General features: G+C 47.2%; 1 protein-coding gene across 1 annotated transcript in view; it reads left to right on the top strand.

Annotated features, from left to right (window-relative positions):
* The window catches only part of P4HTM (prolyl 4-hydroxylase, transmembrane), a 47,512-nt gene that overhangs the window by 11,723 nt on the left and 19,043 nt on the right, over positions 1 to 16,746 (top strand). Inside the window, 1 exon segment of the mRNA XM_044277860.1 lies at positions 4,806 to 4,887. Within this exon segment, the coding sequence (XP_044133795.1) occupies positions 4,806 to 4,887 (82 nt within the window).

Here is a 16,746-nt window from a genome sequence, read left to right as displayed (position 1 = left end):
GTTCAGTTACTTGCATAGTATGGCTCCACTTGAAGTTCAGTTACTTACATAGTATGGCACCACCTGGTGTTCAGTTACTCACATAGTATGGCTCCACCTAGTGTTCAGTTACTTACATAGTATGGCTCCACCTGGTGTTCAGTTACTTACATAGTATGGCTCCACCTGGTGTTCAGTTACTTACATAGTATGGCTTCACCTGGTGTTCAGTTACTCACATAGTATGGCTCCACCTAGTGTTCAGTTACTTACATAGTATGGCTCCACCTGGTGTTCAGTTACTTACATAGTATGGCTCCACCTGGTGTTCAGTTACTTACATAGTATGGCTCCACCTGGTGTTCAGTTACTTACATAGTATGGCTCCACCTGGTGTTCAGTTACTTACATAGTATGGCTCCACTTGAAGTTCAGTTACTTACATAGTATGGCACCACCTGGTGTTCAGTTACTTACATAGTATGGCGCCACCTGGTGTTCAGTTACTTACATAGTATGGCTTCACCTGGTGTTCAGTTACTTACATAGTATGGCTCCACCTGGTGTTCAGTTACTTACATAGTATGGCTTCACCTGGTGTTCAGTTACTTACATAGTATGGCTTCACCTGGTGTTCAGTTACTCACATAGTATGGCTCCACCTAGTGTTCAGTTACTTACATAGTATGGCTCCACCTGGTGTTCAGTTACTTACATAGTATGGCTCCACCTGGTGTTCAGTTACTTACATAGTATGGCTCCACCTGGTGTTCAGTTACTTACATAGTATGGCTCCACCTGGTGTTCAGTTACTTACATAGTATGGCTTCACCTGGTGTTCAGTTACTCACATAGTATGGCTCCACCTGGTGTTCAGTTACTTACATAGTATGGCTCCACCTGGTGTTCAGTTACTTACATAGTATGGCTCCACCTGGTGTTCAGTTACTTACATAGTATGGCTCCACCTGGTGTTCAGTTACTTACATAGTATGGCTTCACCTGGTGTTCAGTTACTCACATAGTATGGCTCCACCTAGTGTTCAGTTACTTACATAGTATGGCTCCACCTGGTGTTCAGTTACTTACATAGTATGGCTCCACCTGGTGTTCAGTTACTTACATAGTATGGCTCCACCTGGTGTTCAGTTACTTACATAGTATGGCTTCACCTGGTGTTCAGTTACTCACATAGTATGGCTCCACCTAGTGTTCAGTTACTTACATAGTATGGCTCCACCTGGTGTTCAGTTACTTACATAGTATGGCTTCACCTGGTGTTCAGTTACTCACATAGTATGGCTCCACCTAGTGTTCAGTTACTTACATAGTATGGCTCCACCTGGTGTTCAGTTACTTACATAGTATGGCTTCACCTGGTGTTCAGTTACTCACATAGTATGGCTCCACCTAGTGTTCAGTTACTTACATAGTATGGCTCCACCTGGTGTTCAGTTACTTACATAGTATGGCTCCACCTGGTGTTCAGTTACTTACATAGTATGGCTCCACCTGGTGTTCAGTTACTTACATAGTATGGCTTCACCTGGTGTTCAGTTACTCACATAGTATGGCTCCACCTAGTGTTCAGTTACTTACATAGTATGGCTCCACCTGGTGTTCAGTTACTTACATAGTATGGCTTCACCTGGTGTTCAGTTACTCACATAGTATGGCTCCACCTAGTGTTCAGTTACTTACATAGTATGGCTCCACCTGGTGTTCAGTTACTTACATAGTATGGCTCCACCTGGTGTTCAGTTACTTACATAGTATGGCTCCACCTGGTGTTCAGTTACTTACATAGTATGGCTTCACCTGGTGTTCAGTTACTCACATAGTATGGCTCCACCTAGTGTTCAGTTACTTACATAGTATGGCTCCACCTGGTGTTCAGTTACTTACATAGTATGGCTCCACCTGGTGTTCAGTTACTTACATAGTATGGCTCCACCTGGTGTTCAGTTACTTACATAGTATGGCTTCACCTGGTGTTCAGTTACTCACATAGTATGGCTCCACCTAGTGTTCAGTTACTTACATAGTATGGCTCCACCTGGTGTTCAGTTACTTACATAGTATGGCTCCACCTGGTGTTCAGTTACTTACATAGTATGGCTTCACCTGGTGTTCAGTTACTCACATAGTATGGCTCCACCTAGTGTTCAGTTACTTACATAGTATGGCTCCACCTGGTGTTCAGTTACTTACATAGTATGGCTTCACCTGGTGTTCAGTTACTTACATAGTATGGCTTCACCTGGTGTTCAGTTACTCACATAGTATGGCTCCACCTAGTGTTCAGTTACTTACATAGTATGGCTCCACCTGGTGTTCAGTTACTTACATAGTATGGCTCCACCTGGTGTTCAGTTACTTACATAGTATGGCTCCACCTGGTGTTCAGTTACTTACATAGTATGGCTCCACCTGGTGTTCAGTTACTTACATAGTATGGCTCCACCTGGTGTTCAGTTACTTACATAGTATGGCTTCACCTGGTGTTCAGTTACTCACATAGTATGGCTCCACCTAGTGTTCAGTTACTTACATAGTATGGCTCCACCTGGTGTTCAGTTACTTACATAGTATGGCTCCACCTGGTGTTCAGTTACTTACATAGTATGGCTCCACCTGGTGTTCAGTTACTTACATAGTATGGCTCCACCTGGTGTTCAGTTACTTACATAGTATGGCTTCACCTGGTGTTCAGTTACTCACATAGTATGGCTCCACCTAGTGTTCAGTTACTTACATAGTATGGCTCCACCTGGTGTTCAGTTACTTACATAGTATGGCTCCACCTGGTGTTCAGTTACTTACATAGTATGGCTCCACCTGGTGTTCAGTTACTTACATAGTATGGCTCCACCTGGTGTTCAGTTACTTACATAGTATGGCTCCACTTGAAGTTCAGTTACTTACATAGTATGGCACCACCTGGTGTTCAGTTACTTACATAGTATGGCGCCACCTGGTGTTCAGTTACTTACATAGTATGGCTTCACCTGGTGTTCAGTTACTTACATAGTATGGCTCCACCTGGTGTTCAGTTACTTACATAGTATGGCTCTCCCTGGTGTTCAGTTACTTACATAGTATGGTGTCACCTGGTGTCCATTGTTTAGCAATGTGCCCATCCACCTAATAAGCTGAGTACTGGTGGACATGCATCCTCAGTCACTCTCCTGACTTGCATAGTATGGCTCCACCTGGTGTTCAGTTACATACATAGTATGGTGTCACCTGGTGTCCATTGTTTAGCAATGTGCCCATCCACCTAATAAGCTGAGTACTGGTGGACATGCATCCTCAGTCACTCTCCTGACTTGCATAGTATGGCTCCACCTGGTGTTCAGTTACTTACATAGTATGGCTCCACCTGGTGATCAGTTACTTACATAGTTTGGCTCCACCTGGTGATCAGTTACTTACATAGTATGGCTCCACCTGGTGATCAGTTACTTACATAGTATGGCTCCACCTAGTGTTCAGTCACTTACATAGTATGGCTTCACCTGGTGTTCAGTTACTTGCATAGTATGGCTCCACCTGGTGTTCAGTCACTTACATGGTATGGCTCCCCCTGGTGTTCAGTTACTTACATAGTATGGCTCCACCCGGTGATCAGTTACTTACATAGTATGGCTCCACCTGGTGTTCTGTTACTTACATAGTATGGCTCCACCTGGTGTTCAGTTACTTACATAGTATGGCTCCACCTGGTGTTCAGTTACTTACATAGTATGGCTCCACCTGGTGTTCAGTTACTTACATAGTATGGCTCCACCTGGTGCTCAGTTACTTACATAGTATGGCTCCACCTGGTGCTCAGTTACTTACATAGTATGGCTCCACCTGGTGCTCAGTTACTTACATAGTATGGCTCCACCTGGTGTTCAGTTACTTACATAGTATGGCTCCACCTGGTGTTCTGTTACTTACATAGTATGGCTCCACCTGGTGTTCAGTTACTTACATAGTATGGCTCCACCTGGTGCTCAGTTACATACATAGTATGGCTCCACCTAGTGTTCAGTTACTTACATAGTATGGCTCCACCTGGTGTTCAGTTACTTACATAGTATGGCTCCACCTGGTGTTCAGTTACTTACATAGTATGGCTCCCCCTGGTGCTCAGTTACTTACATAGTATGGCTCCACCTGGTGCTCAGTTACTTACATAGTATGGCTCCACCTGGTGTTCAGTTACTTACATAGTATGGCTCCACCTGGTGTTCAGTTACTTACATAGTATGGCTCCACCTGGTGTTCAGTTACTTACATAGTATGGCTCCCCCTGGTGGTCATTGTTCAGCAATGTGCCCATCCACCTAATAAGCTGAGTGCTGGTGGACATGCATCCTCAGTCACTCTCCTGACAGTCAGGTCTCTGCATGGTGATCCTCTGTTCACTGCACGGCAGTTAATAGAAATAGCTATCTGCCTGTTTGTCAGGTGAGGAGCAGAACCTCTGCAGTACTAGGCGGTATAGTTGAGAAGACTCCTCTGCAGAGGAGGTAAGAAAGGTCTATATTGTCAGCTGCCAGGAGGGGAAGGAGACTGATTCTATCCAGAGCCCACCCCAGCAGCACCAAGGAGGACACATGGAAGCAAAACATGGTGAAAAGGATATTTTTATACTAGAATTGCTACAAATTACCATACAACAGGACTTCATAGGACCCTCACATGGAGCCATATCGGGGAGGTATGATTAAGCCGTAGTAAGGCAGGGGCGGGACATAGGTCAGAAAGCTGGGTGATACAGGTGGTGTAATGGCGGCACGCCACGTTGGATGGTACTGATCGTTCCTCTCTTTTAGGTCGGCTACAAACAGAGGATTGAACTGGTCAATAGCAGAATGCATGAGATGAAGACGCTGAGCCTGAAGCCCCTGCTGTTCGGTAAGAGACACCCCCCCTGCTCCGTGCCAAGGTCTTATGGTGGTGGATACGGGTGACGTTGCGCTTCAAGCTGTTGTAAGGGAATTTAATCGCCTTAATGCTCCAGGCAGCCTGTCATTTTATTAGAGAGTGGGGGGTGGGGGCGATATAAATGAGCAGCAGATCTAATCACGTCAGGGTGGGGGTCACAGTAATCCCCTGTATCCTGCACAACACCTGTTTTTACTTTCCCTTCAATCCCCAGAGATGTCATCCTGGGAGAGTTTTTCACATGTCTGGTCAGTGTTTGATCAGTGATTTTCATCAGTGATTGTGAGCCAAAACCAGGTGCGGATCAAAAAGACAGAACAGGAACAGATCTTTCCTTATACCTTATCTCTGTGGAGGCAGAGCAGCCTTAGGGCTCATGCACGCAGCTGTCCGCAATACAGGGCACCGTCCATGTGCCTGCCATTTGCGGATGTGGACCCATTCACTTATGGGTCCGCGATCTCCAAGATTCAGTCCACACCGCAAAAAAATATAGAACATGTAGTGCTTCCATGGGCTTCCGTTCTGTGCCTCCGCTCCGCTCCGTATCTTGCGGATTGTGGGCCCATTCACGTGAATGGATCCGCATCCGTGATACAGAACGTACACGGTCGGTGCTCATATATTGTGGACCCGCTGTTTGCGGGCCGCAATACGGGCACGGGCTGCACACACTCGTGTGCATGAGCCCTTAGGCTTAGCACATGAACGTATTTTTTTTCCCGTGTCCGTACAGTATTTTTTTTTTTGCGGCCTGTATGCGGAACCTTTTACCTCAATGGGGCCGCAAAAACAACGGAAATTAGATATTATGGTTCTCTTGTCCTTCTGGAAAGAGATCTAGCGTGCATGTCTCACTAAGAGACGTGTAATCCTTGGTGGGATATTCTGGTTCTCTTTATCAGTTTCACTTTCAGTTGAATAGCTAAGCCAGCCTCACTTCTGCAGCTAGCTCTTTCAGGACAAAATCCCCTTATTAGAGCAAAGCAGATCGAATTGGCTTTTCTAGTTTAGAGGCCTTGGGGGAACTTTTGGTGGGTACTAGTTCTATTATGGAGACCAGTTAATATACGTGATGATTATTGTAGGCTAGGCAACATTTCTCTTGGTTTCTGGGAAAAATATATGAAAATTAGCACATCTTACGTCTGTTGGTTTAGGAAAGCTAATTTGAATATATCTTTCCTAGAAACCCAGAGGAGCACTGTCTGGCCTACAATATTCTGCGTATGTACTACACATACTAGGTGCTCTCCATAATGAGAAAGAGTACCCCCGCAGACAACGCATATATACTGCCAAGAAACCCAGAGTAGCATACAAGAGTACCTCCACTTCTGGGTGAACTGACACAGTGGCAGGTTGGAGAGGTAAGTATTCTTTCCTTGGTCCCTTCTGCAGAGGTTACACTGCCAACAATAATTATTTGTGAGTCACAGCTGCAGGTGCCTTTAGTCCTCTCAATAAGCACTAGGGACATAGCTGTAGTGGTGCTCGGAGCTCTACAGCCCACCCCTTGGTGCTCCAACTGCCTGATTTGCATGAAGATAGAAATCTTCATATCTCTGCAACGCATCAATCTACAAAGATAATCAGGGTATCGTTTTAATCAGCATGATCTACCCTACCAGGCAATTTACATGGGGTTGATCATGCTGAGAGATGCGCCTTAAATATATTCAGACCCCAGAACACAACCTCTGAATGTACTCGGACCCTCTATATTAATTTCAGACTCCTAGTAACCCAGACCCGAGGTCACACGGAACCTGGCGCTGACGGGGGCGAGGAGGATAATGTACTGGCTGCTATCTATTGAATGGGAGAGGGAGGATAAAACTAGGGTAACTTCAAGTAAACCTGGGTCTGACATGTCTGACCCCCTGGTGTGGAGCCACGATTGATGCTCCAGGGCCTCTGTGCATAATATACATTGGGCCCCTCCGTGAGCATTTGTGGGCCCCCAGCCATCGGGATAAGACTCTTCGAGTGATTGAAGCATCCACTAAACATTTATTTCAGTCACTTATATTGATATCCATTACAGCAAGACATTCCACATATATACAGTGCTATATACAGTCTGCGCCAGGGCTACACGACCCCCGGCGCCAGTAAGAGGGGCAACCCAACATAGGGTGGCCCCTGAGGGACTATCCAGCGGGGGCCACAGATTGCTGGCTTAAAGGGAACCTGTCACCTTGATTTTGTGTATAGAGCTGAGGACATGTGTTGCTAGATGGCCACTAGCACATCCGCAATATCCAGTCCCCATAGCTCTGTGTGCTTTTATTGTGTAAAAAAACCGATTTTATACATATGCAAATTAACCAGAGATGAGTCCTGTCCCTGACTCATCTCACATACAGGACTCCTCTCAGGTTAATTTGCATATGTATCAAATCGGGTTTTTTTACACAATAAAAGCACAGAGAGCTATGGGGACTGGATATTGCGGATGTGCTAGCGGCCATCTAGCAGCCCATGTCCTCAGCTCTATACACAAAATCCGGGTGACAGGTTCCCTTTAAATTATTTTTTTTCTGTTTTATATCTCTGCTTGCTGTCAGAATTTTTATCTACATCCGTACGGAGCATTTATTTCTCACTGACGTATCCAGTGTAGACAGTCTTAGACAAATAAGTGGCACAAGTCTCCTTCCTGCCCTGATGGTTTGTTACAATGTGTCTGTGCAGGGAAAATGTATCAGTCTGGAGTCCTCCGCTCACAGAGGTTTGGATGCGACTACAGCAAGCAGAAGTCTTGAAAATGATGAGGAATTGATACACAAAACTGCAGAACTTAAAGTCAGTGTGTCACTAAGAAATTCCCTGTTATACCCGGCACACTGTCTTGCAGGGCTAGCCCAGCTGAATGTAATGATACCTTTCACTTAGCGATCCGTTGCTTTTAATCCGTATTCAAATGAGCAGTTAAGTGCACAGAGGGCGGGCCCAAGCCACTCTGTGCATCCTTGCTCCTCCTGTTTCCACTGCCAGCCTCTCCCTCTGCTTGATTGGCAGGGCCGGGTTCCTGCGTAGTCATTGCGCCTGGCCCTGTCCATCAAGGAGGAGCGGGGGGGGGGGGGCTGGCAGAGGAAGCAGGAGGAGCAAGGGTGCACTTAGTGACTTAGGCCCGCCCTCTGTGCACTAAACTGCTCATTTGCATATGCCCTCCAGAAGAAAGCAACGTATTACCAAGTGAAAGGTATCATAACATTCAGCTGAGCTAGTTCTATAAGACATTGTGCCCGCTGTAACTGGTAACAGACTCCCTTTTTTATGGGCAAAATGGGTAAAAATAAATAAAAAAGAAGCAATACTCACCCTCACCCATCCCCTCCAGCTGCCATTATGATGGTCCCGGCTCAACACACAGGTTGATGTCTGCTCAGCTAGTGACTGGCTAAGCAGGCATGCCCACGGATTTCCTGTCCGTCCAGCCGGGACCAGGAAGCGGAGACCAGCAGCTACCTGGGAAACGGGAGAGTGGCAGCAGTGGGGGATCGGTGAGTAATTATTTTATTTTTTATTTTTTTTTAAACCCAATTTGCCCCATACTGAATGGGTATTCCCACCTCAGACATTGATGGCATACCTCTAGGACAGGGGTAGGCAAACTCTGGCACTCCAGCTGTTGTGAAACTACAACTCCCAGCATGCATACTTCTTCTACTCTTCTCAGAACTCTCATAGAAATGAATGGAGCTGGAGTGCCGAAGGTTGCCATCATTGTCAGACAGGTGCAGGTCCCACTTCTAGGACCCACACCTATCTCCGGAACGAGACCCCCCCAAAGTGTAGGAAAGCGCAGCGTGCTCTCCATTCAGCGCTATGAGAGTTTTGAAAATAGTCGAGCATTGGCTATTTCTGGCAGTTCCATAGAGGTGAATGGAGAGGTGGCTGCGCATGCGCTGTGCTCTCTCCTTCACTTTAGGGACTCTGTCCTGGACCTGCACTTATCTGACATTGATCACATATCCTAGCGCAGGGATCAGCAACCTCCAGCACTCCAGCTGCTGTGAAACTACAACTCCTAGCATGCACACTTACTTGGTTGTCCTTGTAACTGCTATAGAAGTGAAAGGAGGATTCTGGGAGTTGTAGTTTCAGAACAGCTGGCGTGTCGGGGGCTGCTCATCCTTGTCCTAGCCATATGCCATCAATGCCTGAGATTGAGGTTGTATTCCCACCGGACGACTTAAAACTGGAAAACCCCTTTAAATAACAGCCCTGTCCCATCTCATTAGAGACGGCCCCTTTTAGAATGTGGCCAGCTGCTGTGAAACGGCGGCCTCTACTGGGGAAATGCAGTACTACGTGGCGACCCTTCATACGGATGAATGACCCTCCATATAATACAAGGACGGCCCGGGTCGGCCAGAATGGCTTACAGAGTGGCTCTCCATTCTGTCTCCTAGAGGGGGGTCCTGAGCAGTGGAGCCCCCCTGTATGATGCCCATAGGCTCTAATGGGGCAGGAGACAACCCCTGCGTTTCAGTCGGGGGCACTCTTGCATTCCAGCCCTGGGCTGGTACCTCCATGTTACTCTATGGGAAGACAGTTGCATGGTTTTTCTAAAAGTCGTGCTGCTCTCACATGTAAACCGTTATTCACATCTCTGTGTGCGCTTAAAGGGCAATCCCCTCCCGAAATAAAAAATATATAGAAATCACCAGGAAATGACGTCACCTTCTTTTTTTGTACTTTTAGTTATATCAGTCCCTAGGAAAGCAGGGTGACACCCATATCACCAACCCTACAGCACCCCTTGGGGTTTCACCCATCTTCTCCGCGCTCCAGAATGGCCAGTGTGGATGCACCACTCAGCAGAGATGTCATGGCAGCCATATTTGTTGTCACCCAGCTTTCCTAGGATCAGATACGGCTGAGATAGGACGACTCAAGGACTTTCATCTACTGGTGACCTGCTTATTTTAGGGGGGGGGGGTTCTCTCTGTACGTTTGATGCGCCGCGGCCCAGTGAAGTCCTACGATCGGCATCTGTGGTGCTTCCACTTCTTGACGGCGAAGTGCAGGTTCTTGTTCCTCTTCTGCCAGGCGTAGGCGTTGTGCACCACCACCTTGTCTTCTTGCACGTCGCCGCTGATGACGTAAGTGCCTGTCCGGGTCCCGCGCATAATGTTCTGCACGCACGTAGCATCCAGGTCCAGCCACTGCTGAAGCCTGGGGAAGATGTCACCCCGGGAGAGCGGCCCGTGCTTTAAGATGTCCACCCTGGAGTCCATGTCAAAGTCGGAAACCGAGCTGGAGGTCATGTTCCTCTTGATGATACGAACTTTGGCAGCTGCAAAACGACAAAATAAGAGATAAATCTGCGTCCATTGTCTGCGAACGATGCCCATACTAATGTATGGCAGAGGAAATTCTATTTCTATTGATTGCTGGGTGGCAATCAATATGGCCGCCATTACAGGTCCACATGATAGCCCTTTGAGGTGACAGAGGTAGAGGACCCCAATCCGAAAGCCGAGGGAAAAACCGCCGCAAAGAGGAATGGACGGCCCAACTCAGCATTTAGGACAGTGATCCCCAACCTGTGGCTACCCAGCTGTTGCAAGACTACAACTCCCAGCATGCCCTGACAGCCTGCTAGTGGAACATCAAATAGTACAGCGATGCCTAGCCTGTTACAAAACTACAACTCCCAGCATGCTCTATGGAACAATGTGTTGTCTAGTGATCCCCAACTCCCAGCATGCCCTGGCAGCCTGTTAGTGGGACATCAAGTAGTGCAGTGATCCCTAGCCTGTGGCTATCCAACTATTGCAAAACAACAACTCCCATCATGCTCGGACAGCCTGTTTATGTACTGCAGTAATCCCCAACCTGCAGCTCTTCAGCTGTTGCAAAACTTACAACTCTCAGCATGCGCTGACAGATTGTTAAACGGACATAAAGTAGTATGACTCTACATCTGTTGCAGAACTACAGCTCCCAGCATGCATTGACAGCTGCAGACTGTCAGAACATGCTAGGGAGCTGTAGTTTTGGGGACGACAGATAGAGCGATTCCTCTGCCAATAACGTTGGTCCTGAGACCCCTTGATCATGACTGACTAGATATTGAGTAACCCTATGAAATGTAGGGTGCTGCCCAAAGGGGAGACTGACCCTAGGGTGAATTTACTCTGTAGTAGATTATTCAGGCCTGAACTAGTACCCTGCTGGATGCAGCACTTCTTCCATGGATGGGTATATGACATCAGCGCGAGTCTTGTCTTTATATGGTCCCGGCAGCGGGGGGCTCCAGTCAGGCGTCCTCTGTATGTAGGGCTCCCCTCCTCCCTGGTGGTCACTGTATTCGCAGCGCAGCAGCTTCTGAGACAGAAAACATGTCTTTCCCAGGGATGAGCGAAACAGCGCCGGAGCTGCCGAGGCCTTTTATGGGGCTGAACTTTAAAATATGCTGAGATGATATCACCTGCTCCTCACAAAACAGAGTGGGGGGGGTCGATACCAGGAGGACGTCGCTGGAGGAACTCTGGCATCACTTAAGTGATCATGGGGGGCAGGGAGGATGCGGGGGCTTCTATCAGTTATCCATTGGAGAAGACTAGAGTCAAGCCTTTCATCAGCTCACATGGAATGATAGAGTGCAGAGGTTTACTGGCCCTTTAAATTTAAAGGGGATCTGTCACAGAGAAATGAGTAAGACACCATTCTAACGAGGGGCGCAGTTGCAGTTCTCCGAGACTGGGGACCCCTCTTCATATGACAGGGCCGGGTGCAGGGATTGAAAAAGGAAAAAAAAGACTCGCCTGTCACCAGTGGAATGGTTCCAGAGCGGAGCTCCTGTCTCCTACGTTTCACCGCTGGACCGAAAGTGTGACGTACTGTCTACAGAGACATCATCGGCCTCAGTGGTGACATGTGCCACTGCTGAGGCCATTGATTGTCACACTTCCGATCCAGCGAGGACCAGAAGCGGTTGAGAAGGGAGCTCTGCGCTAGAGCGGGAATGCCAGTGACAGGTGAGTGTTTTTTTGCCTGGCTATATGAAAAGTAGTCCCCAGTCTCGGAGAGCCCCTTTAACTGTGACCACACGTAACATTAAAAGTTGCTTTCTTCCTGAAACGGCGCCCCACCTGTCCATGCGCTGCATAAAGTATTGCATGGTAGTAAATGGGATGGAGCTGCAACACCGCACACAACCACCGGACGGATGTGGCGCTGTTTCTGGAAGAAAGAAGTCATGTTACACTAGGCTCAGGGTTGGCCAACCTGCGGCCCTCCAGCTGTTGTAAAACTACAATTCCCACGATACACTGCTGTAGGCAGTCTTTGCATGCTGGGAGTTGTAGTAGTTGCAACAGCTGGAGAGCCACAGGTTGGCCATGCCTACGCTAGGCTCAGGGTGGCACACTCACTGATGGTCTCTGGTGGAGCCTCCTGACACACAGGAAACGCCTGCTCAGCCAATCACTGAGTGAGGTGGGTCAGTACTGCAGCCAGTGATTGGCTGAGCAAGCACTTCCTGTGTGTCAAGAAACACCAGGAACCAGACAGAATGTAGGCAGCGGAGAGGTGAGTATGACCTGACCCGAAAAAAAAATTCAGACGGACGACCCCTTTAAAGGGGTTGCAATCAGCTGTATTCTACAGGGTGGAAGTATTCAGTTTCCCTACAGCGCCACCACAGGAGAAATGAAACATTGCAAGTTGCCGGTTGAAATCAATGGAGGGTCTATGTAATGCATGAACAAGTCAGATCCCCCACCCGCGAGACGCTCTATGCAGCCGCCCTGCGCTCTGAATAATAAGATGAGGGTCTCAAATAGGACATCTCCGGACCCCCATAATTTATTTTAAAGAGTGAGCCAGTCGTCTCATCCCTCATGGCGTCAGTACAAGCCGTACTTCACCAATAAGTGGCAGCATCACTTAGAGGCAGCTGTGTATGCAGGTGTCAGTACTTACTGAAATCATTAGCGCAGAACGTATCCAGGATCTCCTTGGCAGAGCTGGCCTCGTTGAGTTCACAGTCCCTGCAGCTGGCACGGGGCACCGCTGTAAAACCAAAGGAGCTTTAGTATTCCTGAGTCCTCTCTATTGTGCAGTGACAGTCAGCATTACATTTATGGTTCCTATTACCAAGTGGAGGAAAAAAATCGGTTTTTGCTTGATGGAAACCATCATCCAGCAGGTTACCTGCTGCTGACAGATCGTATCCATCTACGGGCTCATGCACACAAACGTATTTTCTTTCCGTGTCCGTTCCGTTATTTTTGCACACCGTATATGGAACCTTTCAATTCAATAGGTCCGCAAAAAAAAATGGAAGTTAATCCGTGTGCATTCCGTTTCCGTATGTCCGTATTTCCGTTCCGCAAAAAAAAATAGAACATGTCCTAATATTGTCCGCATTACGGACAAGGATAGTACTGTTCTATTAGGGGCCAGCTGTTCCGTTCCGGACCGCAAAATACATACGGTTGTGTGCATGAGGCCTAAGAAAGAAACCTAATGCTCAATTAATCTGAATTTCAAAGATTAGTGCCGACCACCTAAACCTAGAAAGATTTTCGTTTTCAATATTAAATCTATAAGAATGCTTCATCGTTATGAATGTAGTTCTAGCTGTGCCAAGCTTCTTGACTGTTTCCAATAACAACCAACCGAATAGTGAGTGCAGCTCTGGAGTATAATACCCTGTACTGATCCTGAGTTGCATCCTGTATTATACCCCAGAGCTGCACTCACTATTCTGCTGCTGGAGTCACTATGTACATACATTACATTACTTACCCTGTACTGATCCTGAGTTACATCCTGTAAGTAATGTAATGTATGTACACAGTGACACCACCAGCAGCATAGTGAGTGCAGCTCTGGGGTATAATACAGGATATAACTCAGGATCAGTACAGGATAAGTAATATATGTACACAGTGACTGCACCAGCAGAATAGTGAGTGCAGCTCTGGAGGATGTAACTCGGGATCAGTACAGGATAAGTAATGTAATGTATGTACACAGTGACTCCACCAGCAGAATAGTGAGTGCAGCTCTGGAGTATAATACAGGATGCAACTCAGGATCAGTACAGGATAAGTAATGTAATGTATGTACACAGTGACTGCACCAGCAGAATAGTGAGTGCAGCTCTGGAGTATAATACAGGATGTAACTCAGGATCAGTACAGGATAAGTAATGTAATGTATGTACACAGTGACTGCACTAGCAGAATAGTGAGTGCAGCTCTGGAGTATAATACAGGATGTAACTCAGGATCAATACAGGATAAGTAATGTAATGTATGTACACAGTGACTGCACCAGCAGAATAGTGAGTACAGCTCTGGAGTATAATACAGGATGTGACTCAGGATCAATACAGGATAAGTAATGTAATGTATGTACACAGTGACTGTACCAGCAGAATAGTGAGTGCAGCTCTGGAGTATAATACAGGATGTAACTCAGGATCAGTACAGGATAAGTAATGTAATGTATGTACACAGTGACTGCACTAGCAGAATAGTGAGTGCAGCTCTGGAGTATAATACAGGATGTAACTCAGGATCAATACAGGATAAGTAATGTAATGTATGTACACAGTGACTGCACCAGCAGAATAGTGAGTACAGCTCTGGAGTATAATACAGGATGTGACTCAGGATCAATACAGGATAAGTAATGTATGTACACAGTGACTGTACCAGCAGAATAGTGAGTGCAGCTCTGGAGTATAATACAGGATATAACTCAGGATCAGTACAGGATAAGTAATGTATGTACACAGTGACTGCGCCAGCAGAATAGTGAGCGCAGCTCTGGTGTATAATACAGGATGTAACTCAGGATCAGTACAGGATAAGTAAGTTATGTACACAGTGACTCCACCAGCAGAATAGTGAGTGCAGCTCTGGAGTATAATACAGGATGTAACTCAGGATCAGTACAGGATAAGTAATGTATGTACACAGTGACTCCACCAGCAGAATAGTGAGTGCAGCTCTGGAGTATAATACAGGATGTAACTCAGGATCAGTACAGGATAAGTAATGTATGTACACAGTGACTGCACCAGCAGAATAGTGAGTGCAGCTCTGGAGTATAATACAGGATGTAACTCAGGATCAGTACAGGATAAGTAATGTATGCACACAGTGACTCCACCAGCAGAATAGTGAGTGCAGCTCTGGAGTATAATACAGTACATTAATCTAATGTATTTACATGTTTCCTTACTGGGGATATATGGTTGGCAGTACGCACTATACAGATGAGCTGAGCATTACTTTCCCCCCTCACATTTTCTTTGATATATATATTGTATACTTACTCCTTCCTCGGGTGCTCGTGTCATTGGTGATTGTGGAGATGCACATCCCATGATCAATAGGAAACTGTTCACACTTCAGTATCTCTGGCCACGGGTACCCATAACACGCCATGATGGGGGCGCAGCTGTTCCTCACCGCCTGGCACAGGCTCCTGCACGGCTTTATGATCCTGTCCCTGAAGATGTGATGAGAAATTAGAGAATAGAAAATAAGATTTCAATAGCATTTCCTAGAAGTCGTCACCCAGCTTTCCCAGATGCAGATAAAGCTACGACACCTAACCCATGAATGCAGCGCGGGCCCCGCCACTTATTAGCCGTGATAATCTCTAAAAAGCGGCGCTCGGGCTTTGGCGGTAGGTGGCCCTAATTCTGTCAGCTTGTATGTTTCATTGAAACAAAGATCAGGGGGCTCGGCGCCGGTGACGCACGTAGGGGTCAGTCAGCGGTAATTCAAGGAGACATCCAGCATGACCAGGACCACTAATGGGAAAACATGGCTCCTAATTACCGGGCGAGTGACGCAAGTAAGGGTGGTATGTCCACGCATGATCACCCCCCACCCTGGGGGTTATAGGCACCGCCACAATGGACTCTTATGTCAGTGCCGTTCAGTGTAAGCGCAGGCGCCTCCCCCTGTCACAGCGCGCTCTGCCGCGGTTTGTTGGTTACATCCGATACCAGAAAAGCTGAGTTAGACTCCTAAATGGCGTGTCAGCCAAGTGATAGAAAAGTGAGGGACGTATCACAGCAGGTTTGCTGTGCAGAAGTCTGGGAAAGCTGGGTGACAATGTAATGATCCACAAGCGGAGACCGCCCCAAGAAACGACAGGTCCCAGAAATACGAACAGCAGCCCAGACTTTAAAGGGGTTGTGTCACTTCAGCAAATGGCATTTATCATGTAGATACTAATGCATTGTGATTCTCCATATTGCCTCCTTTGCTGGCTGGATTCCGTTTTCCATCACATTATACACTGCTCGTTTCCATGGTTACGACCACCAGCCCAGGAGTGGTGGTCGTGCTTGCACACTATACTGTGTGTGCTCCCACGGTCCCAGAGGCTGGCACTTTTTTCTTATAGTGTGAAAGCACGGCCACCGCTGCTGGATTGCAGGGTGGTCGTAACCATGGAAACGAGCCGTGTATAATGTGATGGAAAAATGAATCCAGCCAGCAAAGGAAGCAATATGGATAATAACAATACATTAGTAAGTGCCTTGTATTAAAGTGGTTATCCAATGTCATAAACAGCACCCCCCTCATGTGCCGGGCCCCTCACAATGAATATACTTACCCCGCTCCCGGCACGCCGCTCCTGGTCCCCGCACCGCTGCTGCTGCTTCTCCCTGTACACGGATGAAAACATCTGGTGTCGGGGGAGTAGCAGTGCGGGGACCAGGAGCGGCACCGGGAGTGGGGTATTCCATGTGGGGGGGGCCGTTTATGACTTTGGATAACCCCTTTAACGTTCTCTACATGATAAATGACACTTGCTGAAGTGACACAACCCCTTTAA

This window comes from Bufo gargarizans, chromosome 2 (assembly GCF_014858855.1).
Source record: "Bufo gargarizans isolate SCDJY-AF-19 chromosome 2, ASM1485885v1, whole genome shotgun sequence".
Taxonomy (NCBI): Eukaryota; Metazoa; Chordata; class Amphibia; order Anura; family Bufonidae; genus Bufo; species Bufo gargarizans.
The sequence above is the reverse complement of the archived record's forward strand: the minus strand, read 5'-3'. Positions and strand labels throughout refer to the sequence as shown.